Below are 25,615 nucleotides of genomic sequence, written 5' to 3' on the forward strand. Positions count from 1 at the left end.
TATTAGTCACTTTGGGGCTTAATAAAGCAGAGCCAAGGTCATACCTCTTGGAGTTAAACATTACTCAGTCTAACAGTTGTTCCATACACAACAATACAGACCCATCAAAGACTACCAGGACAGATACAGCGCGGGTTAGATACAGAGTAAAGCTGCACCTACACTGTCCCATCAAACACTCCCAGGGCAGGAACAGCACGTGTTACATGCAGAGTAAATCTTCCTCTCTTCTGTACCATCAAACACACCCAGAGCAGGTACAAGACGGGTTAGATACAGAATGACGCTCTCTCTACACCGTGCCATCAAACACTCCCAGGACAGGTACAGCATGGGTAAGATACAGAGTAAAGCTCCCACTGCACTGTCCCATCAAACACTCCCAGGACAGGTACAGCACGGGTTAGATACAGAGTAAATCTCTCCTTGCACTGCCCCATTCAACATTCCCAGGGCAGGTACAGCACGGGTTAGATACAGAGTAAATCTCTCCTTGCACTGTCCCATTCAACACTCCCAGGGCAGGTATAGCATGTGTCAGATACAGAGTGAAGCTTCCTCTGTACTGTCCCATTAAAACACTCGCAGGGCAGGTACAGCATGTGTTAGATACAGAGTAAAGCTCCCCCTGCACTGTCCCATCAAACACTCCCAGGGCAGGTACAGCACGGGTTAGATACAGAGTAAATCTCTCCTTGCACTGCCCCATTCAACATTCCCAGGGCAGGTATAGCATGTGTCAGATACAGAGTAAAGCTCCCTCTGTACTGTTCCATCAAACACTCGCAGGGCAGGTACAGCACAGGTTAGATACAGAGTAATGCTCCCCCTGCACTGTCCCATCAACCACTCCCAGGGCCTGTAGAGCACAAGTTAGAGACAGAGTAAAGCTCTCCCTGCACTGTCCCATCAAACACTCCCTGGGCAGGAATAGCACTTGTTAAATGCAGAGTAAATCTCCCTCTCTTCTGTCCCATCACACACTCCCAGGCCAGCTACAGCACGGGTCAGATACATAGTAAAGCTCCCCCTACACTGTACGATCAAACACTCCCAATGCAGGTAAAGCACGGGTCAGATACAAAGTAAAGCTCGCTCTTAACTGTCCCATTACACAATTCCAGGCCAGGTACAGCATGGGTTACGTAGAGAGTAAAGTTGCCTCTACATTGTTCCATCAAACACTCCCAGGGCAGGTCCAGCATAAGTTAGATACAGAGTAAAGATCCCTCTACACTTTCCCATCACACACTCCGAGGCGAAGTACAGCACAGGTTAGATACAGAGTAAAGCTCCCTCTGCATTGTCTCATCCAACTCTCCCAGGTCAGGTACAGCGCGGGTTTGATACAGAGTAAAGCTCATCCTACATTGTCACATGAAACACACCCAGGGCAGGTACAGCACACATTAGATACAGAGGAAAGCTCTCCCTGTACACTGTCCCATCAAACATTACCAAGGACAGGTACAGCACGGGTTAGATACAGAATAAAGCTCCCTCTATACTGACTCATCAAACACTCCCAAGGCAGGTACAGCATGAGTTAGATACAGAGAAAAACTCCCTCTGCACTGTCCCATCACACTTGCAGGTACAACGATGGATAGATAAACAGTAAAGCTCCGTCTACACTGTACCATCAAACTCCCAGGTGCAGCATGGGTTAGACACAGATTAAAGTTCCTTGTACACTGTTCTATCAAACACTCCTGGGGCAGGTACAGCACAAGTTAGATACAGAGCAAAGCTCCCTCTATGCTGTCCCATCACACTCCCAGGTACAGCACGGGTTAAATACAGAGTAAAGCTGTCTTTACACAGTCCCATAAAACACTCCCTGGTCAGGTACAGCACAGGTTAGATACAGATTGAAGCTCCCTCTACACTGTCCCATTAAACACACCCAGTTCAGGTAGAGCACAGGTTAGATACAGAGTAAAGGTCCCTCTACACTGTCCCATCAAATGTACAAGGGGCAGATACAGCACGGGTTAGATACAGAGTAACGGTCCCTCTACATTGTCCCATCAACCACTCCCAGGGCAGGTACAGCATGGGTCAGGTACAGAGTAAAGCTCCCTTTACACTGTACCATGAAACCCTCCCAGGGCAGGTAAAACACAGGTTAGGTACAGAGTAAAGGTCCCTCTATACTGTTCCATCAAACGTACACGGGGCAGGTACAACACTGCTTAGATACAGAGTAAAGGTCCCTTTACACTGTCCCATCAACCACTCCCAGGGCAGGTACAGCATAGGTTAGATACAGAGTAAAGCTCCCTCTCCACTGTCCCATTAAATTTCCAGGGCAGGTACAGAACGGGTTAGATACAGAGTAAAGCTCCCTTTACACTGTACCATCACACACTCCCAGAGGAGGAACAGCGCACGTTACATGCAGAGTAAAGGTCACATTACACTGTCCCATGAAACCCTCCCAGGGCAGGGAAAACACAGGTTAGGTACAGAGTAAAGGTCCCTCTACACTGTCTCATTAAACAGTCCCAGGTGAGGTACAGCACGGATTAGATACAGAGTAAAGCTTCCTCTACACTGTCCCATCAAAAACTCCAAGGGCAGGTACAACATAGGTCAGATACACAGTAAATCTCCCTCTACACTGTCCCATCACACACTACCAGGCTACTACAACACAGGTTAGATACAGAGTAAGCTGCCTCTGCATTGTCCCATCAAACACTCCCAGTGCAGGGACAGTGCGGGTTAGATACAGAGTAAAGCTTGCTCTACACTGTCCCATCAAATACTCCCAGGGCAGGTACAACACGGGTTAGATACAGAATAAAGCTCCCCTACACTGTCCCATCAAACATTTCCAGGGCACGTATAGCACTGGTTAGATACAGAGTAAACCTCACTCTACACTGTCCCATCAAACACTCTCAGGGCAAGAAAAGCACAGGTGAGATATAGAGTAAAGCTCCCTCTACCCTGTCATGATGATGTTCCTGTTCCACGAGTTCTTGTGCTCAGCTCCATGATGTGAAGCTTCACCCTTTCCCTCTTCCGCCAGTGAGCTGTGAGTGCTTTTGACAGTTGCCACAATTTGATGCAGTTCCTGTATTGGTCCCATGCTAATTACAAACTGGGATGAGACCACACAAACGTATTTGACGCGGAACCCTTGCCCCTGCAGACGGAGCAGGGTAGCATCTCAGCATTCTGGATGTATTCCAATCCAAGTGGCAGAGATGAAAGGGTACTGCCTGACCTATTACATCACAAATTCACACAAAAGTTCACTTCTTTAGCAAAACAAAATGTGCTTGGGATTAACTGAGGTGTGGGCCCCTTACCCTATGCCCTGCCCCCCTAACAAGTAAACCATACTTGAATGCGATGATGTTGGGATGTCTCAGCTTCCTCAGGTGCTTGATGTCCGTTTCCTTTTGTTCGCGCACTTTTTTAATAGCCACATCTTCACCTCGGAATTTACCCAGAAATACAGCTCCTTGGGCTCCGCTCCCCAGCCATTGGAGCTCTGAGATCTCCTCAAACGGCACCTCCCAGGAATCTGACAAGTCAAGAAACACACCCTAATCAATCCAACAAATCCCAGTATGTGCAGGACTAAAGTTAGTACAGAGCTGGCTGCCATACTCACAGCTCACCACAGTTAGCTCTGAGTTAATCAGCATGGCGCCAGACAGAATGAATATATTGGTGGTCACCGGTTTGATGGTAGCAGGGGTAGTTACAATGAGCTCAGTGCCCCTGGGTTAGAGAGAGCACAAATCAGCCAGAGTACCATCCCTTATGTAAAGTCTCTCGCAAATAGATTGTGTACAATCATGCATGCTATACACTATAAGATCTGGTAAACTATATTAACCGGTAGTCAATAAAAAATGGTACACAACAGAAATACAATATAAAACTAATAATACGAAATGGAATATAATACTAACTAGAATATAATATTAACTGGAATACAATACTAAGCAGAATTTAATAATAAATCGAATATATTCCGAACGGGAATGTAAAACTGACTGGAATTTAATACTGACAGGAATATAATACTGATTGGAATATAGTACTGATTGGAAAATATTCCTAACTGGAATATAATACTGACTGGAATCTAATACTGACTATCATATAATACTAACAGAATTGGAATATGATACTGATTTGATTATAACATTTTCAGGAATATATTACTAACTGGAATATAATACTAATTGGAATACATTTATATCTGCAATATAATACTGACTGGAAAATATTACTGAAGGGAATATAATACTGACTGGAATATAATACTAAATTGAATACAATCCTGACTGGAATATAATACTGACTGATTATATTACTGGCTGGAATATAATACTGACTGCAATGTAATTCTGATTGGCATATAATACTGACTGGTGTATCACACTAACTGGAATATAGTACGGACTGGAATATAATACTGACTGGAATATAATACTGAATGGAATAAAGTATTACTGGAATATAATACTGACTGGAATATAATTCTAACTGGAATATAATACAGACTGGAATATAATACTCACTGGAATATAACACTCACTGGAAAATATTTCTGGCTAGAGTAAAATACTGACTGGAATAAAAAAACTAACTGGAATATATTCCCAAATGGAATATAAATCTAACTGGAATATAATACTGATTGGAATATAATACTGACTGGCATACAATGCTGACTGGAATATAATACTGACTGGAATATATTCCTGACTGGAATATAATCCTAACTAGACTATAATACTGACTGGAATATAATACTAACTGGTATATAATACTGACTGGAAAATAATACGGCCTGGAATATATTCCTGACTGGAATATAATCCTAACTAGACTATAATACTGACTGGAATATAATACTAACTGGAACATAATACTGACTGGAACATAATGACTTGAATATAATACTGACTGGAATATAATACTGAATGTAATAAAGTATTACTGGAATATAATACCGACTGGAATATAATACTAACTGGTATATAATACTGACTGGAATATAATTCTGACTGGAATATAATACTTGCTTGAACATAATTCTGACTGGAATATAATACTAACTGGAAAATATTCTTGAGTAGAATATAATATTGACTGGAATATAATACGGACTGGTATATAATACTGACTGGAAGATAATACTGACTGGGATCTAATACTAACTGGAATATAATACTGACTGACATATAATACTGACTGACATATAATACTTTCTGGAATATAATACTAACTGGAATATTATATTGACTGGAATATAATACTGACTGGAATATAATTCGGACTGGTATATAATACTGACTGGAATGTGATACTAAGAGGCATAAAATACTGACTGGAATATAATACTGACTGGAATATAATACTGAATGGAATAAAGTATTACTGTAATATAATACTGACTGGAATATAATACTGACTGGAATATAATACTGAATGGAATAAAGTATTACTGGAATATAATACTGGACTGGAATATAACACTGAATGGAATAAAGTATTACTGGAATATATTACTGACTGGGATATAATTCTAACTGGAATATAATACAGACTGGAATATAATACTCACTGGAATATAACACCCACTGGAAAATATTCCTGGCTAGAGTAAAATACTGACTGGAATAAAAAAACTAACTGGAATATATTCCCAAATGGAATATAAATCTAACTGGAATATAATACTGATTGGAATATAATACTGACTGGCATAGAATGCTGACTGAAATATAATACTAACTGGACTATAATACTAACTGGTATATAATACTAACTGGAACATAATACTGACTGGAACATAATACTAACTGGTATATAATACTGACTTGAATATAATTCTGACTGGAATATAATACTAGCTGAAAAATATTCTTGACTAGAATATAATATTGACTGGAATATAATACGGACTGGTATATAATACTGTCTGGAATGTGATACTAACAGGCATAAAATACTGACTGGAATATAATACTGGACTGGAATATAATACTGAATGGAATATAATACTGAATGGAATAAAGTATTACTGGAATATAATACTGACTGGAATATAATTCTAACTGGAATATAATACTCACTGGAATATAACACTCACTGGAAAATATTCCTGGCTAGAGTAAAATACTGACTGGAATAAAAAAACTAACTGGAATATATTCCCAAATGGAATATAAATCTAACTGGAATATAATACTGATTGGAATATAATACTGACTGGCATAGAATGCTGACTGGAATATAATACTAACTGGACTATAATACTAACTGGTATATAATACGAACTGGAACATAATACTGACTGGAACATAATACTAACTGGTATATAATACTGACTTGAATATAATTCTGACTGGAATATAATACTAGCTGAAAAATATTCTTGACTAGAATATAATATTGACTGGAATATAATACGGACTGGTATATAATACTGTCTGGAATGTGATACTAACAGGCATAAAATACTGACTGGAATATAATACTGGACTGGAATATAATACTGAATGGAATATAATACTGAATGGAATAAAGTATTACTGGAATATAATACTGACTGGAATATAATTCTAACTGGAATATAATACTCACTGGAATATAACACTCACTGGAAAATATTCCTGGCTAGAGTAAAATACTGACTGGAATAAAAAAACTAACTGGAATATATTCCCAAATGGAATATAAATCTAACTGGAATATAATACTGATTGGAATATAATACTGACTGGCATCGAATGCTGACTGGAATATAATACTAACTGGACTATAATACTAACTGGTATATAATACGAACTGGAACATAATACTGACTGGAACATAATACTAACTGGTATATAATACTAACTGGTATATAATACTGACTGGAATATAATTCTGACTGGAATATAATACTAGCTGAAAAATATTCTTGACTAGAATATAATATTGACTGGAATATAATACGGACTGGTATATAATACTGTCTGGAATGTGATACTAACAGGCATAAAATACTGACTGGAATATAATACTGGACTGGAATATAATACTGAATGGAATATAATACTGAATGGAATAAAGTATTACTGGAATATAATACTGACTGGAATATAATTCTAACTGGAATATAATACAGACTGGAATATAATACTCACTGGAATATAACACTCACTGGAAAATATTCCTGGCTAGAGTAAAATACTGACTGGAATAAAAAAACTAACTGGAATATATTCCCAAATGGAATATAAATCTAACTGGAATATAATACTGATTGGAATATAATACTGACTGGCATCGAATGCTGACTGGAATATAATACTAACTGGACTATAATACTAACTGGACTATAATACTAACTGGTATATAATACTAACTGGAACATAATACTGACTGGAACATAATACTAACTGGTATATAATACTGACTTGAATATAATTCTGACTGGAATATAATACTAGCTGAAAAATATTCTTGACTAGAATATAATATTGACTGGAATATAATACGGACTGGTATATAATACTGTCTGGAATGTGATACTAACAGGCATAAAATACTGACTGGAATATAATACTGGACTGGAATATAATACTGAATGGAATATAATACTGAATGGAATAAAGTATTACTGGAATATAATACTGACTGGAATATAATTCTAACTGGAATATAATACTCACTGGAATATAACACTCACTGGAAAATATTCCTGGCTAGAGTAAAATACTGACTGGAATAAAAAAACTAACTGGAATATATTCCCAAATGGAATATAAATCTAACTGGAATATAATACTGATTGGAATATAATACTGACTGGCATAGAATGCTGATTGGAATATAATACTAACTGGACTATAATACTAACTGGTATATAATACGAACTGGAACATAATACTGACTGGAACATAATACTAACTGGTATATAATACTGACTTGAATATAATTCTGACTGGAATATAATACTAGCTGAAAAATATTCTTGACTAGAATATAATATTGACTGGAATATAATACGGACTGGTATATAATACTGTCTGGAATGTGATACTAACAGGCATAAAATACTGACTGGAATATAATACTGGACTGGAATATAATACTGAATGGAATATAATACTGAATGGAATAAAGTATTACTGGAATATAATACTGACTGGAATATAATTCTAACTGGAATATAATACTCACTGGAATATAACACTCACTGGAAAATATTCCTGGCTAGAGTAAAATACTGACTGGAATAAAAAAACTAACTGGAATATATTCCCAAATGGAATATAAATCTAACTGGAATATAATACTGATTGGAATATAATACTGACTGGCATCGAATGCTGACTGGAATATAATACTAACTGGACTATAATACTAACTGGTATATAATACGAACTGGAACATAATACTGACTGGAACATAATACTAACTGGTATATAATACTAACTGGTATATAATACTGACTGGAATATAATTCTGACTGGAATATAATACTAGCTGAAAAATATTCTTGACTAGAATATAATATTGACTGGAATATAATACGGATTGGTATATAATACTGTCTGGAATGTGATACTAACAGGCATAAAATACTGACTGGAATATAATACTGGACTGGAATATAATACTGAATGGAATATAATACTGAATGGAATAAAGTATTACTGGAATATAATACTGACTGGAATATAATTCTAACTGGAATATAATACAGACTGGAATATAATACTCACTGGAATATAACACTCACTGGAAAATATTCCTGGCTAGAGTAAAATACTGACTGGAATAAAAAAACTAACTGGAATATATTCCCAAATGGAATATAAATCTAACTGGAATATAATACTGATTGGAATATAATACTGACTGGCATAGAATGCTGACTGGAATATAATACTAACTGGACTATAATACTAACTGGTATATAATACTGACTGGAATATAATTCTGACTGGAATAAAATACTAGCTGAAAAATATTCTTGACGAGAATATAATATTGACTGGAATATAATACGGACTGGTATATAATACTGACTGGAAGATAATACTAACTGGGATCCAATAGAAACTGGAATTTTGGGCCCAAGTTTCCACATGATTTGCACCTGATTTTTAGGAGCAACTGGTGGAGAACGGACTATCTTAGAAATCGCAATTCTCCACATTTTTTTTTCTGCAGTTCTTGTCAGGTTGAACAGTTCTACTTTGGAACAGAATTTTTTCTTCAAAAGTGGGCATGTCCGGCCACTGACGCCTGATTTGAAAGTTTCCACAGTGAAAATGTACTCCAAACTAAAGTAGAATGGAGCCAGTGAAGATTTTTGTAGAACTGAAAAAACCTGTTCTACACATTAAAAAATCAGGCGCAGGTTACAAATTAGGCGTCTAGAACGAGGTGGGGGGGGAGGGGAACTCATTAAATTCTACAATAAATCCTTATTTATACTTCTACAAATATTATACAAATAAATCCAACCTGAATAAACATTTATAAGCCAAGAAAAGATTAAATAAACCATCTTCCTACCTGTGTGAAAGTGCTTCAGCCAGGGAGAATTCTGCAGCCGTTCGTGCCGCTGAGCGGGAGGGGGAGAGAGAGAGGGGGGGAGGGAGGGAGAGAGAGAGAGAGAGAGGGGGAGGGAAGGAGAGAGAGAGAGAGGGGGAGGGAGGGAGAGAGAGAGAGGGGGAGAGAGGGAGATAGAGAGAGGGGGAGGGAGAGAGGGGAGGGAGGGGGAGGTCAGGTCGGATCGGATCCAGTCCGGGTGCGGGAGTCGGGTCCAGTGGGGGGGGTGCGGGAGTGCGGGTCGGGTTGGGTCCAGTCGGGGGGGGGGGGGGCGCGGGGAGCGGGAACAGGAGCGCGGGTCGGGTCAGTCGGTGGGGGGTGGGTGGGAGCGGGTCTCGGGTCTCAGGTCGGGGCGGGGGGGGGGAGCGGGTGTCGGGTCTGGTCGGCGGGGGGGGGGGGGGTGGTGGGAGCGGGTTTCAGGTCTGGTCCGGAGGCAGGGGGGGGAGCGGGTGTCGGGTCTGGTCCGGAGACGGGGGGAGGGGGGGGGAGCGGGTGTCGGGTCTGGTCCGGAGACGGGGGGGGGAGCGGGTGTCGGGTCTGGTCGGGGGCGGGGGGGGGGGAGCAGGAGCTGGCCGTGGGAGGAGCCTTATTCACGCAGCCCCAGTGAGGCCATTCAGCCAGGGCTAGGGGCTGCGTGCTTCGGGCCCCTCCCACACAGTTCGGCGCCTGGAGCTACTGCACTTGCGTGCCCACTGTAGCGCGCATGTGCAGAGGTCCCGGCACTGTTTTCAGTGCAGGGACCTGGCTCCGCCCCCCCCACAGCTCGTGCTGGCTGCGCCGAGGACCAGAGGACCTACAGGTAGGTGGAGAATACCGAGGATTTTTTTTGGCGCCGTTTTAGGCGCGAAAAACGGGCGCCCAGCTCGGAGGGGTGCCCGTTTTGTTTCTTGTGGAAACTTGGGCCCATAATACTGACTGACATATAATACTGACTGACATATAATACTGACTGGAAATATAATACTAACTGGAATATTATATTGACTGGAATATAATACTGACTGGAATATAATACTGACTGGAATATAATACGGACTGGTATATAATACTGACTGGAATGTGTTACTAACAGGCATAAAATACTGACTAGAATATAATGCTGACTGGAATATGATACTGACTGGAATATGATACTGAATGGTATATAATACTGACTGCAAATTATTCCTGACTAGAATATAATACTGACTGGAATAAAAAAGTAACTGGTATTAAGGATGGTTTTCTAGACCAATATGTCGAGGAACCAACTAGAGAGCTGGCTATCCTAGACTGGGTGATGTGGTATAGGAAGGGACTAATTAGCAATCTTGTTGTACAAGGCCCCTTGGGGAAGAGTGACCATAATATGGTAGAATTCTTTATTAAGATGGAGAGTGACACAGTTAATTCAGAAACTAGGGTCCTGAACTTAAGGTAAGGTAACTTCAACGGTATGAGGGGTGAATTGGCTAGAATAGACTGGCAAAGGATACTTAAAGGGTTGACAGTGGATAAGCAATGGCAAACATTTAAAGATCACATGGATGAACTTCAGCAATTGTACATCCCTGACTGGAGTAAAAATAAAACGGGGAAGGTGGTTTAACCGTGGCTAACAAGCGGAATTAAGGATAGTGTTAAAATCAAGGAAGAGGCATATAAATTGGCTAGAAAAAGCAACAAACCTGAGAACTGGGAGAAATTTAGAATTCAACAGAGGAGGACTAAGGGTTTAATTAAGAGGGGGAAAATAGAGTACGAGAGGAAGCTTGCAGGGAACATAAAAACTGACTGCAAAAGCTTCTATAAAAATGTGAAGAGAAAAAGATTAGTGAAGACAAACGTAGGTCCCTTGCAGTCGGATTCAGGTGAATTTATAATGGGGAACAAAGAAATGGCAGACCAATTGAACAAATACTTCGGTTCTGTCTTCACGAAGAAAGACACAAATAACCTGCCGAATGTACAAGGGGACAGTGGGTCTAGTGAGAAGGAGGAACTGAAGGATATCCTTATTAGGCAGGAAATTGTGTTAGGGAAATTAATGGAATTGAAGGCCGATAAATTCCCGGGGCCTGATAGTCTGCATCCCAGAGTACTTAAGGAAGTGGCCCTAGAAATAGTGGATGCATTGGTGATCATTTTCCAACAGTCTATCGACTCTGGATCCGTTCCTATGGACTGGAGGGTAGCTAATGTAAAACCACTTTTTAAAAAAGGAGGGAGGGAGAAAACGGGTAATTATAGACCGGTTAGCCTGACATCAGCAGTGGCGAAAATGTTGGAATCAATCATTAAGGATGAAATAGCAGCGCATTTGGAAAGCAGTGACAGGATCACTCCAAGTAAGCATGGATTTATGAAAGGGAAATCATGTTTGATGAATCTTCTGGATGTAACTAGCAGAGTGGACAAGGGAGAACCAGTGGATGTGGTGTATTTGGACTTTCAAAAGACTTTTGACAAGGTCCCGCACAAGAGATTGGTGTGCAAAGTCAAAGCGCATGGTATTGGGGGTAATATACTGACATGGAAAGAGAACTGGTTGGCAGACAGGAAGCAGAGAGTCGGGATAAACGGGTCCTTTTCAGAATGGCAGGCAGTGACTAGTGGAGTGCCGTAGGGATCAGTGCTGGGATCCCAGCTCTTTACAAGATATATTAACAATTTAGATGAAGGAATTGAGTGTAATATCTCCAAGTTTGCAGACGACACTAAACTGGGTGGCGGTGTGAGCCGTGAGGAGGATGCTAAGAGGCTGCAGGGTGACTTGGACAGGTTAGGTGAGTTGGCAAATGCATGGCAGATGCAGTATAATGTGGATAAATGTGAGGTTATCCACTTTGTGGGCAAAAACACGAAGGCAGAATATTATCTGAATGGCGGCAGATTAGGAAAAGGAGAGGTGCAATGAGAACTGGGTGTCGTGGTTCATCAGTCATTGAAATTTGGCATGCAGGTACAACAGGCGGTGAAGAAGGCAAATGGTGTGTTGGCCTTCATAGCTAGGGGATTTGAGGAAAGGAGCAGGGAGGTCTTACTGCAGTTGTACAGGTCCTTAGTGAGGCATCACCTGAAATATTGTGTACAGATTTGGTCTCGTAATCTGAGGAAGGACGTTCTTGCTATTGAGGGAGTGCAGCGAAGGTTCACCAAACTGATTCCAGGGATGGCTGGACTGTCATATGAGGAGAGACTGGATCAACTGAGCTTTTATTCACTGGAGTTTAGAAGGATGAGAGGGGATCTCATAGAAACGTATATGATTCTGACGGGACTGGACAGGTTAGATGCGGGAAGAATGTTCCCGATGTTGGGGAAGTCCAGAACCGGGGACACAGTCATAGGATAAGAGGTAGGCCATTTAGGACTGCGATGAGGAGAAACTTCTGCACTCAGAGAGTTGTTAACCTGTGGAATTCCCTGCCGCAGAGAGTTGTTGATGCCAGTTCATGGGATATATTCAAGAGGGAGTTAGATATGGGCCCTTACGGCTAAGGGGATCAAGGGGTATGGAGAGGAGGCAGGAAAGGGGTACTGATAGAATGATCAGCCATGATCTTATTGAATGGTGGTGCTGGCTCGAAGGGCCAAATGGCCCTGCACCTATTTTCTATGTTTCTAGGTTTCTATATTCCAAACTGGAGCATAAATCTTACTGGAATATAATATTGGCTGGTATGTAATACTGACTGGTATATAATACAGACTGGTATATAATACTAACTGCAAAATATTCCTGACTAGAATATAATACTGACTGGAATAAAAAAGGAACTGGAATATATTCCTAACTGGAGTATAAATCTGACTGGAATATAATAGTGACTGGAATATAATACTGACTGGAAAATAATACTAACTGGAATATAATACTCACTGGAATATAATACTCACTGGAATATAATACTGACTGGAAAATATTCCTGACTGGAATTTAATACTGACTGGAATAAAAAACCTAACTGGACTATATTCCTAACTGAAATATAAATCCGACTGGAATATAATACTAACTGGAATATAATCCTCCCTGGATTTTAATACTAAATGGAATATATTACAAACTGCTGTTCAATACCAACTGGAATGTAATACTGACTGGAATATAATACTGACTGGGATATAATACTAAATTCGATATAATACTTACTGGAATATAATACTGACCGGAATATATTCCTGACTGGTGTATAATACTGACTGGAATAATATACTGACTGGAATATAATACTGACTGGAATATAATAAAGACAGATATATAATACTGACTGGAAAATAAGACTGACTGGAATATAATGCCAAGTCGAATATAAAACTGACTGGAATATAATAGTCACTGAACTATAATACTGACTATCATATAATACAAACAGATTCGGAATATAATACTGATTGAATGTAATATTTGCAGGGATATATTCCTAACTGGAATATATTTACTAACTGGAATATAATACTAATTGGAATATATTTATATCTGGAATATAATACTAAATTGAATGCAATGCTGACTCACATATAATACTGACTGGAATATAATACTGAAGGGAATATAATATTGACTGGAACACAATACTGAGTGGAATATAATACTGACTAAAATATAATACTGACTGGAAAATATTCCTGACTGGAATATAATATGAATTGGAATAAAATACTGACTGGAATATAATTCTGACTGGAATAAAAAACTAACTGAAATATATTCCTAACTGAAATATAAATCTAAATTCAGTATAATACTAAAGCAAATATAAAACTGACTGAAATATATTCCTCACTGGAATATATTCCAGACAGAAAGACATTCCTAACTAGAATATAATACTGACTGCAGTATAATACTGACTGGAGTATAAAAGTAACTGGAATGTAATACTGATTAGAATATAATACAGACTGGAGTATAATACTGACTGGAATATAATACTGACTTGCATATTAGACTGACTGGAATATAATACTGTCTGGGGGTAATACAATACTAACTTGAATATTTGTCTAATTGAAATTTGAATCTGGCTGGAATATAATATTAAATCAAATATAAAACTGACCGGAATATAATAGTAACTGGAATATAATTCTGACTGAAATATAATACTGACTGGAATAAAAAACTAACTGGACTGTATTCCTAACTGAAATATAAATCTGTCTGGAATATAATCCTCACTGGATTTTAATACTAAATGGAATATATTACAAACGGGAGTTAAATACCAATTGGAATGTAATACTAACTGAAATATAATACTAACTTCAATATAATACTGACTGGAATATAATACTGACCGGAATATATTCCTGACTGGTGTATAATACTGACAGGAATAATATACTGACTGGAATATAATGCTGACTGGAATATAATACAGACAATTATATAATACTAACTGGAACATAAGACTGACTGGAATATAATATCACATCGAATATAATACTGACTATCATATAATACAAACAGATTCGGAATATAATACTGACTTGAATATAATATTATCTGTGATATATTCCTAACTGGAATATATTACTAACTGGATTATGATGCTTATTGGAATATATTTATATCTGGAATATAATACTGACAGGAATATATTATTGAATGGAATATAATACTAAATTGAATACAATCCTGACTCGCATATAATACTGAATGGAATATAATACTGAAGGGAATATAACATTGACTGGAATATAATACTGAATAAAATATAATGCTAATTGGAATGTGAAACTGACTGGAATATAATACTGAATGGAATATAATACTGATTAGAATATAATACTGACTGGAATATAATACAAACTGGTATATTTTACTAATTGGAACACAATACTGAGTGGAATATAACACTAGCTGGATTATAATACTGACTGGAATATAATACTAACTGGTATATAATACTGACTGGAATATAATACTGACATGAAATATAATACTGACTGGAAAATATTCCTGACTGGAATATAATACAGACTGGAAAATATTCCTGACTGGAATATAATTCTGACTGGAATGAAAAACTAACTGGAATATATTCCTAACTGAAATATAAATCTAACTTCAATATAACACTAAATCAAATATAAAAGTGACTGAAAGACAATCCTCACTAGAATATAATACTGACTGCAGTATAATACTGACTGGAGTATAATATTGACTGGAGTATAATATTAACTGGAGTATAATTTCAACTGGAATGTAATACTGATTGGAACATAATACAGACTGGAATATATTACTGACTGGAATATATTGCTGAATGGAAGATAATCCTGATTAGAATATAATACAGACTGGAGTATAATACTGACTGGAATATATTACTGACTGGAATATAAAACTGACTGGAATAAAGTATAACTGGAATATAATACAGACTGGAATATAATACTAACTGGAATATAATACAGACTGGTATTTAACACTGACTGTAATATAATACTGACTGGAACATAATACTGACTGGAATATATTACTGACAGGAATATAATACTGACTAGAATAAAGTATTACTGGAATATAATACTGACTGCAATAAAACACTGACTGGAATATAATAATGACTGGAATATAATACTAACAGGCATAAAATAGTGACTGGAAAATAATACTAACTGGAAAATAATACTGACTGTAATATAATATTATCTGGAATATTATACTGACTGAAATATAATCCTTACTGCATTTTAATACTAAATGGAATGTAATCAAGCTGGAGTATAATACCAAGTGCAATGTAATACTAATTGGAATATAATACTGACTGGAATATAATACATCCAGGCATATAATATTAAGTGGAATATAATACTGATCGGAATATATTCCTAAAATACTGACTGTAGTATAATACTAACTGGAATATAATACAGTCTGGAATATATTATTGACTGGAATATAATACTGACTGCATTATAATTCCGATTTGCATATAATAAATGACTGGTGTATCGCACTGACTGGAATATAGTGCAGACTGGAATATAATACTGACTGGTGTATAATGCTGACTGGTATATAATACCGACCAGAATATAATACTGACAAGAATATAATACTGACTGCAATGAAATACTGACTGGAATCTAATACTGACAGGAATATAATACTGACAGGAATATAATACTGACAGGAATATAATACTGACTGCAATAAAATACTGACTGGAATATAATACTGACTGGTATATAATACTGACTGGAATATAATACTGACTGGAATGTGATACTAACAGGCATAAAATAATGACTGGTAAACAATACTAACTGGAAAATAATACTGACTGTAATATAATACTATCTGGAATATTATACTGACTGGAATATAATCCTCACTGCATTTTAATATTAAATGGAATATAATCAAGCTGGAGTATAATACCAAGTGCAATGTAATACTGATTGGAATATAATACTGACTGGAATATAATACATCCAGGAATATAATATTAAGTGAAATATAATACTGTTTGGAATATATTCCTAAAATACTGACTGTAATATAATACTAACTGGAATATAAGACTGACTGGAATATATTTTTGGCCGGAATATAATACTGACTACAATGTAATTTCGATTGGCAGATAATACTGACTGGTGCATCGCACTGACTGGAATTTACTACAGACTGGAATATAATACTGACTGGAATATAATACTGACTGGAATATAATACTAACTGGAATAAAGTATTACTGGAATATGATACTGACTTGAATAGAATACTAACTGGAATATAATTCAGACTGGTATATAATACCAACTGGAATACAATAATAACTTGGAATATAATACTGATTGGAAAATATTCCTGATTAGAGTTATATACTGACTGGAATTTAAAAAAAACTAACTGGAATATAATCCTAAATGGAATATAAATCTAACTGGAATATAATACTGACTGGAACATAAGAGAGACTGGAATATAGGAGTTAACGGGTATAATGTAATTGGCATCATGGAGACATGGCTCCAGGGTGACCAAGGCTGGGAACTCAACGTCCAGGAGTATTCAACATTTAGGAAGGATAGACAGAAAGGAAAAGTAGGCGGGGTGGCATTGCTGGTTAAAGAGGAAATTAATGCAATAGTAAGAAAGGACATTAGCTTGGATGATGTGGAATCGGTATGAGTGGAGCTCGGGAATACCAAAGGGCAGAAAACGCTAGTGGGAGTTGTGTACAGACCACCAAACAGTAGCAGTGAGGTTGGGGACAGCATCAAACAAGAAATTAGGGATGCATGCAATAAAGGTACAGCAGTTATCATGGGTGACTTTAATCTACATATTGATTGGGCTAACCAAACTGGTGGCAATGCGGTGGAGGAGGATTTCCTGGAGTGTATTAGGGATGGTTTTCTAGACAAATATGTCGAGCCACCAACTAGAGGGTTGGCCATCCTAGACTGGGTGATGTGCAATGAGAAAGGACTAATTAGCAATCTTGTTGTGCGAGGCCCCTTGGGGTAGAGTGACCATAACATGGTAGAATTCTTTATTAAGATGGAGAGTGACACAGTTAATTCAGAAACGAAGGTCCTGAACTGAAGGAAAATTAACTTCGATGGTTTGAGGCATGAATTGGCTAGAATAGACTTGCACATGATACTTGACGGTGGAAAGGCAATGGCAAACATTTAAAGATCACATGGATGAACTTCAGCAATTGTACATCCCTGTCTGGAGTAAAAATAAAACGGGGAAGGTGGCTCAAACATGACTAACAAGGGAAATTATGGATCGTGTTAAATCCAAGGAAGAGGCATATAAATTGGCCAGAAAAAGCAGCAAACCTGAGGACTGGGAGAAATTTAGAATTCAGCAGAGGAGGACAAAGGGTTTAATTAAGAGGGGAAAAAAAGAATTCGAGAAGAAGCTTGCAGGGAACATAAAAACTGACTGCAAAAGCTTCTATAGATATGTGAAAAGAAAAAGATTAGTAAAGACAAACGAAGGTCCCTTACAGTCAGATTCAGGTGAATTTATAATGGGGACCAAAGAAATGGCAAACCAATTCAACAAATACTTTGGTTCTGTCTTCACGAAGGAAGACACAAATAACCTTCCGGAGTACGAGGGGACTGAGGGTCTAGTGAGAAGGAGGAACTGAAGGATATCCTTATTAGGCGGGAAATTGTGTTAGGGAAATTGATGGGATTGAAGGCCGATAAATCCCCGGGGCCTGATAGTCTGCATCCCAGAGTACTTAAGGAAGTGGCCCTAGAAATAGTGGATGCATTGGTAACCATTTTCCAACAGTCTATCGACTCTGGATCCGTTCCTATGGACTGGAGGGTAGCTAATGTAACACCACTTTTTAAAAAGGGAGGGAGAGAGAAAGCGGGTAATTATAGACTGGTTAGCCTGCCATCAGCAGTGGGGAAAATATTGGAATCAATTATTAAGGATGAAATAGCAGCGCATTTGGAAAGCAGTGACAGGATCGGTCCAAGCATGGATTTATGAAGGGGAAATCATGCGTGACAAATCTTCTGGAATTTTTTGAGAATGTAACTAGTAGAGTGGACACGGGATAACCAATGGATGTGGTGTATTTGGAATTTCAAAAGGCTTTTGACAAGGTCCCACACAAGAAATTGGTGTGCAAAATCAAAGCACATGGTATTGGAATAAGAAACTGACGTGGATAGAGAACTGGTTGGCAGACAGGAAGCAGAGAGTCGGGATAAACGGGTCCTTTTCAGAATGGCAGGCAGTGACTAGTGGAGATCCGTAGGGCTCAGTGCTGGGACCCCAGCTCTTTACAATATACATCAATGATTTGGATGAAGAAATTGAGTGTAATATCTCCAAGTTTGCAGTGACACTAAACTGGGTGGTGGTGTGAGCTGTGAGGGGGAGGCTAAGAAGCTGCAGGGTGACTTGGACAGGTTAGGTGAGTGGGAAAATGCATGGCAGCTGCAGTATAATGTGGATAACTCTATCCACATTTTGGGGGCAAAAATGCGAAGACAGAATATTATCTGAATGGCGGCAGATTAGGAAAAGGGGAGGTGCAACGAGACCTAGGTGTCATGGTTAATCAGTCATTGAAAATTGGCATAAAGGTACAGCAGACGGTGAAGAAGGCAAATGGTATGTTGGCCTTCATAGCTAGAGGATTTGAGTATAGGAGCAGGGAGGTCTTACTGCAATTGTATAGGGCCTTGGTGAGGCCTCACCTGGAATATTGTGTTCAGTTTTGGTCTCCTAATCTGAGGAAGGACGTTCTTGCTATTGAGGGAGTGCAGCGAAGGTTCACCAGACTGATTTCTGGGATGGCTGGACTGACATATGAGGAGAGACTGGATCAACTGGACCTTTATACACTGGAGTTTAGAAGGATGAGAGGGGATCTCATAGAAACATATAAGATTCTGACGGGACAGGTTAGATGCGGGTAGAATGTTCCTGATGTTGGGGAAGTCCAGAACCGGGGACACAGTCTTAGGATAAGGGTAGGGATGAGGAGAAATTTCTTCACTCAGAGATTTGTTAACCTATGGAATTCCCTGCTGCAGAGAGTTGTTGATGCCAGTTCATTGGATATATTCAAGAGGGAGTTAGATATGGCCCTTACGGCTAAGGGGATCAAGGGGTATGGAGAGAAAGCAGGAAAGGGGTACTGAGGGAATGATCAGCCATGATCTTATTGAATGGTGGTGCAGGCTCGAAGGGCCGAATGGCCTACTCCTGCACCTATTTTCCATGTTTCTATGTTTCTATGAGTGCATTTTCGATCCCCAAATAGTCCGCGGGAGATAGAAGAACAAATTTGTAGGCAAATTTCTGACAAGTGCAAAAACAATAGGGCAGTAATAGTGGGGGATTTCGATTACCTTAATATTAACTGGGAAACTATCAGTGTAAAAGGTACGGAGGGCACAGAATTCCTAATGCAACGAGACCTTTTTTCCGCAAATCCATATTTGCGGATGACACTAAGTTGGGTGGCAGTGTGAGCTGCGAGGAGGATGCTATGAGGCTGCAGAGTGACTTGGATAGGTTAGGTGAATGGGCAAATGCATGGCAGATGAAGTATAATGTGGATAAATGTGAGGTTATCCACTTTGGTGGTAAAAACAGAGAGACAGACTATTATCTGAATGGTGACAGATTAGGAAAAGGGGAGGTGCAAAGAGACCTGGGTGTCATGGTACATCAGTCATTGAAGGTTGGCATGCAGGTGCAGCAGGCGGTTAAGAAAGCAAATGGCATGTTGGCCTTCATAGCAAGGGGATTTGAGTACAGGGGCAGGGAGGTGTTGCTACAGTTGTACAGGGCATTGGTGAGGCCACACCTGGAGTATTGTGTACAGGAAGGACATTCTTGCTATTGAGGGAGTGCAGCGAAGGTTCACCAGACTGATTCCCGGGATGGCGGGACTGACCTATCAAGAAAGACTGGATCAACTGGGCTTGTATTCACTGGAGTTCAGAAGAATGAGAGGGGACCTCATAGAAACATTTAAAATTCTGACGGGGTTAGACAGGTTAGATGCAGGAAGAATGTTCCCAATGTTGGGGAAGTCCAGAACCAGAGGTCACAGTCTAAGGATAAGGGGTAAGCCATTTAGGACCGAGATGCGGAGGAACTTCTTCACCCAGAGAGTGGTGAACCTGTGGAATTCTCTACCACAGAAAGTTGTTGAGGCCAATTCACTAAATATATTCAAAAAGGAGTTAGATGAGGTCCTTACTACTAGGGGGATCAAGGGGTATGGCGAGAAAGCAGGAATGGGGTACTGAAGTTGAATGTTCAGCCATGAACTCATTGAATGGCGGTGCAGGCTAGAAGGGCCGAATGGCCTACTCCTGCACCTATTTTCTATGTTTCTATGTTTCTATAATAATGATTGGAATATAATACTGGCTGGAATATAATACAAATTGGTATATACTAATTAGAATACAATACTGAGTGGAATATAATACTGACTGGAATATAATACTGACTGGAAAATAATACTAACTGGTATATAATACTGACTGGAATATAATACAGACTGGTATATAATACTGACTGGAATATGATACTGACTGGAAAATATTCCTGACTGGAATATAATTCTGACTGGAATAAAAATCTAAATGGAATATATTCCTAAGTGAAATATAAATCTAACTTCAGTATAATACTAAGTCAAATATAAAACTGACTGAAATATATTCCTCACTGGAATATATTTCTGACTGAAAGACAATCGTAACTAGAATATAATACTGACTGCAGTATAATACCGACTGGAGTATAATAGTAACTAGAGTATAATACCAACTGGAATGTAATACTGATTGGAATATAATACAGATTGGAGTATAATACTGACTGTAATATAATCTGACTGGCATATTAGACTGACTAGAATATAATACTAACTGGAATATAATACTGACTAGTAATACAATATTAACCGGAATATAATACTGACTGGAATATAATACTGACTGGAAAATATTGCTGACTGGAATATAATACTGATTGGAAATAATACTAACTGGTATATAATACTAATTGGAACACAATACTGAGTGGAATATAATACTGAGTGGAATATAACACTAGCTGGAATATAATACTGACTGGAATATAATACTAACTGGTATGTAATACTGACTGGAATATAATACTGACTGGAAAATATTCCTGACTGGAATATAATACGGACTGGAATAAAATACTTACTAGATTATAAAACTGACTGGAATATAATACAGACTGGTATATAATACTGACTGGAAAATATTCCTGACTGGAATATAATTCTGACTGGAATAAAAAAACTAACTGGAATATATTCCTAACTGAAATATAAATCTAACTTCAATATAATACTAAAGCAAATATAAAACTGACTGAAATATATTCCTCACTGGAATTTATGCCTGACTGAAAGACAATCCAAACTAGAATATAATATTGCCTGCAGTATAATATTGACTGGCATATAATACTGACTGGTATATAGGGCCCAATTTTGGTCAGTACAAATTTCTGGCACACTCACAAAAGGTCCGCTGCTTTTGTGGAGCGATTAGGGTGCCATAAATCTTCAGGCCCATTGTAGCCACTGCCCAGCATCTCCTCGATGGTGGCACAGGATTGCAACTCGATTCGGGGATGGAGCCAGGTCCCGCCGCTGAAAACAGTGCCGGGACCTCTGCACATGCACGCTGGAGTGTGCGCGCATGTGCAGTAGCTCCTCGCAGACCGATGCTGTGAAGGAGGGGCCGAAGTACGCCATCCCTATCCCGGGCCAGGTGGCCGGCCGCAGACTCTGATATCGAAGGATCGCAGGCCGGTGCAAGCATTGACTTGGTACAGAGCCAGGATGGCAAGGAGAATTCACAGGACACCGAAAAGGAGAGCATTGACAGCCCAAAGTGCCCATTGTGCTTCCTGCTCAACCTGGAGGACTTTGATTTCGAGCAGCACGTTGTGAACCACTTTGTTTACGAGTGTCCAGTGTGCAAAGGACCTTTCCAGAGAACAGACAAGCTGCCTATGAAGACCATGTGCAGTCCCATTTTATGGAGGCCAACTGAGGGGCAAACAACAGTTTGATTTCTACTTTATAAAGATGCCGCCAAGCCCAGCCTTTCCTCTCGCTCCCCCCCTCCTGATACTGCCGAGACCAGCCTTTTCTCTCCCTCCCCGCCTCCCGACCCGTTTCATCTTTTCCTGCATCTGTGTGTACTTTTAGTCCCATTGCCATCAAAACCTTTCTCCACACCTTTATTACTCCTAGACTTAATTTCTCTATTGCATTCTTTGCTGTCCTTTCAACTTATCACATCCCTAAACTCCAGATTGCCCCGAACATCAAATCGTCCCAAACTCTACTGTAAATATCTTCACTTACGCTAAGTCCCATTTGCCCCTCGCCTCTGTCCTGGTTAGCCTGCACTGGTTCTCTGTCTCTAAACTCATTGAATTTAAATCCTTCATCCTCATCTATAAATCGATCCATAACTCATCCTTGTACCACCTCCACAATTTTCTCCAGCTTCACTTCCACTGCTATGTCTCTAGCATTCTGTGCATCTTCCAGTACTCTGGTATCCTGTGCAACCCCCATCCAACTTCAGCTGCCTTAGCCCATCAAGTCTGGGAGGTCACTACCTATAGAATCAGGACTGATTTGGCATATTTGGTGCTCATTTCAAGGATGGCTTAGGCAGTGCAGTAGCTCCTGGCAGGCCATTTCGGCAAATGCGTGCTGCAGGTTGAGTGGGAGGGGCCGAAGTACGCCCTCCCTAGCCCCTGGCCGAATGGGCTCCCTCATCGGCGGCCCCCAAGGTAGGTGTTCTACTTTTATTTGTTATTTACTGATTGATTTTGGTGCTTTAGGTGCAGGGTTCCTTCTATTTTTTTATTTGTTATTTATTGATTGCTTATTACTTTGGTCTTGGTGCTTTAGGGGCAGGGTTCCTTCTGCTGTTTTATTTTTTATTTATTGATTGCTTATTACTTTGGTCTTGGTGCTTTAGGTGCAGGGTTCCTTCCATTTTATTTGTTAATTAATTGCTTATTACTTTCTGTGCTTTGTTTGGTGCTTGGTGTGCTTTAAATGTAGTTACTTGCGCCGATTCCTTAACTGAAAGTAAGGTCTTTCTGTGCGGACAAACGTGGACACACACGCTGCCCTAAGTTAGTTTAGTACAACTTTTTTCTGGCCAAATTGGCATAAATGGTGTAAGTGACTGAAAACGCCCCCTTTTGAAAAAAAAACTGACCTAACAAAAATCCTAACTAACTCACTTACACTGGTGCAAATTAAATGGCCATATTTGCAACTATAAACATACACTAGAAAAATCACAAAAACGGTGCAACTCATGGGGAAATTTGGGCCCATAGTCCTGACTGGAATATAATACAGAGTGGTATAGAATACTGACTGGCATATAATACTGACTGGCATATAATACTGACTGGAATATAGGGCCCAAGTTACAGCCTCAGTTGCTCCTGATTTTTTGGAGCAACTGGTGTAGAACGGAGTATCTTAGAAATTCAAATTCGCGGCATTTAGTTTGCTCCAGTTCTAGTGAGTTAGAACAGTTTCACTTTGGAACAGAATTTTTTTTTCAAAAGGTGGGGGGCCGGCCACTTACGCCTGTTTTCAAAGTGTCGGCAGTGAAAACTTACTCCAAACTAACTTAGAATGGAGTAAGTGAAGATTTTTGTACGCTCGAAAAAACCTTGTCTACACTTTAGAAAATCAGGCGTAGGTTACAAATCAGGCGTAGGGAATGGGAGGGGGGGGAGGTTTAAAGGGAAGTTTACAAACATTAAACACTTCAGTTTTACAAATAAAGAGCCATCATCAATAATAAATGAAAAAAAACATCAATAAATCAACGAATAAATCAATCAAAAAAAATTAATAAGAAATTTTTTTTTTTTAAATCAGTAAATAAAACATTTTCTACTTACTGACTGCAGCACCGGGAGCCCTCCAACAGCGTGCTGGGATGCCCCCCCCCACCCCCACCCAGTGTGTCTCTGTCAGTGTCTCTATCTCTTTGTCTGTCTGTGTGTGTCTCTCACTCTCTGTCTGCCAGTGTCTGTGTTTCTAACAGCGAGGGGAGGGGGAGGAGGGTGTAGAGGGAGAGAGGGGGGGCAGGGGGAGGGGAGGGAGGGAGGCAGAGGGGGAGGGAGGGAAGGGGGAGGGATGGGGAAGAAGGGGAAAGGGGGGAGGAGAAGGGGAAAGGGGAGAGGAGAAGGGGAAAGGGGGAGAGAGGAGAAGGGGAAAGAGAAGGGGGGGAGAAGGGGAAAGAGAGGGGGGGAGAAGAGGAAAGGGAGGGGGGAAGGAAAGGAGAAGGGGGGAGAAAGGAGAAGGGGGGAAAGGAAAAGGGAGGGGAAAGGAGAGGGGGGGGAAGGAGAAGGGGGGTGGAAAGGAGAAGGGGGGTGGAAAGGAGAAGGAGGGGGGGAGGAGAAGGGTGGGGGAGGCCGAATGGGCCGGGCCCGGCCGGGCTCAAGACTTCAGGCAGGGCCCGTCACCAGCACCAGATTTACAGGTAG

At 39.5% G+C, this 25,615-nt stretch overlaps 1 protein-coding gene across 1 annotated transcript in view; it reads right to left on the minus strand.

The window, feature by feature from the left end:
• Positions 1-25,615, minus strand: part of map3k13 (mitogen-activated protein kinase kinase kinase 13) — a 145,182-nt gene that overhangs the window by 107,607 nt on the left and 11,960 nt on the right. The window contains exon 2 of the mRNA XM_070874915.1: positions 3,355-3,538. Within this exon, the coding sequence (XP_070731016.1) occupies positions 3,355-3,538 (184 nt within the window). The remainder of the gene's footprint in view (positions 1-3,354; positions 3,539-25,615) is intronic.

This window comes from Pristiophorus japonicus, chromosome 3 (genome assembly GCF_044704955.1).
Source record: "Pristiophorus japonicus isolate sPriJap1 chromosome 3, sPriJap1.hap1, whole genome shotgun sequence".
In the NCBI taxonomy this organism is placed as follows: Eukaryota; Metazoa; Chordata; class Chondrichthyes; family Pristiophoridae; genus Pristiophorus; species Pristiophorus japonicus.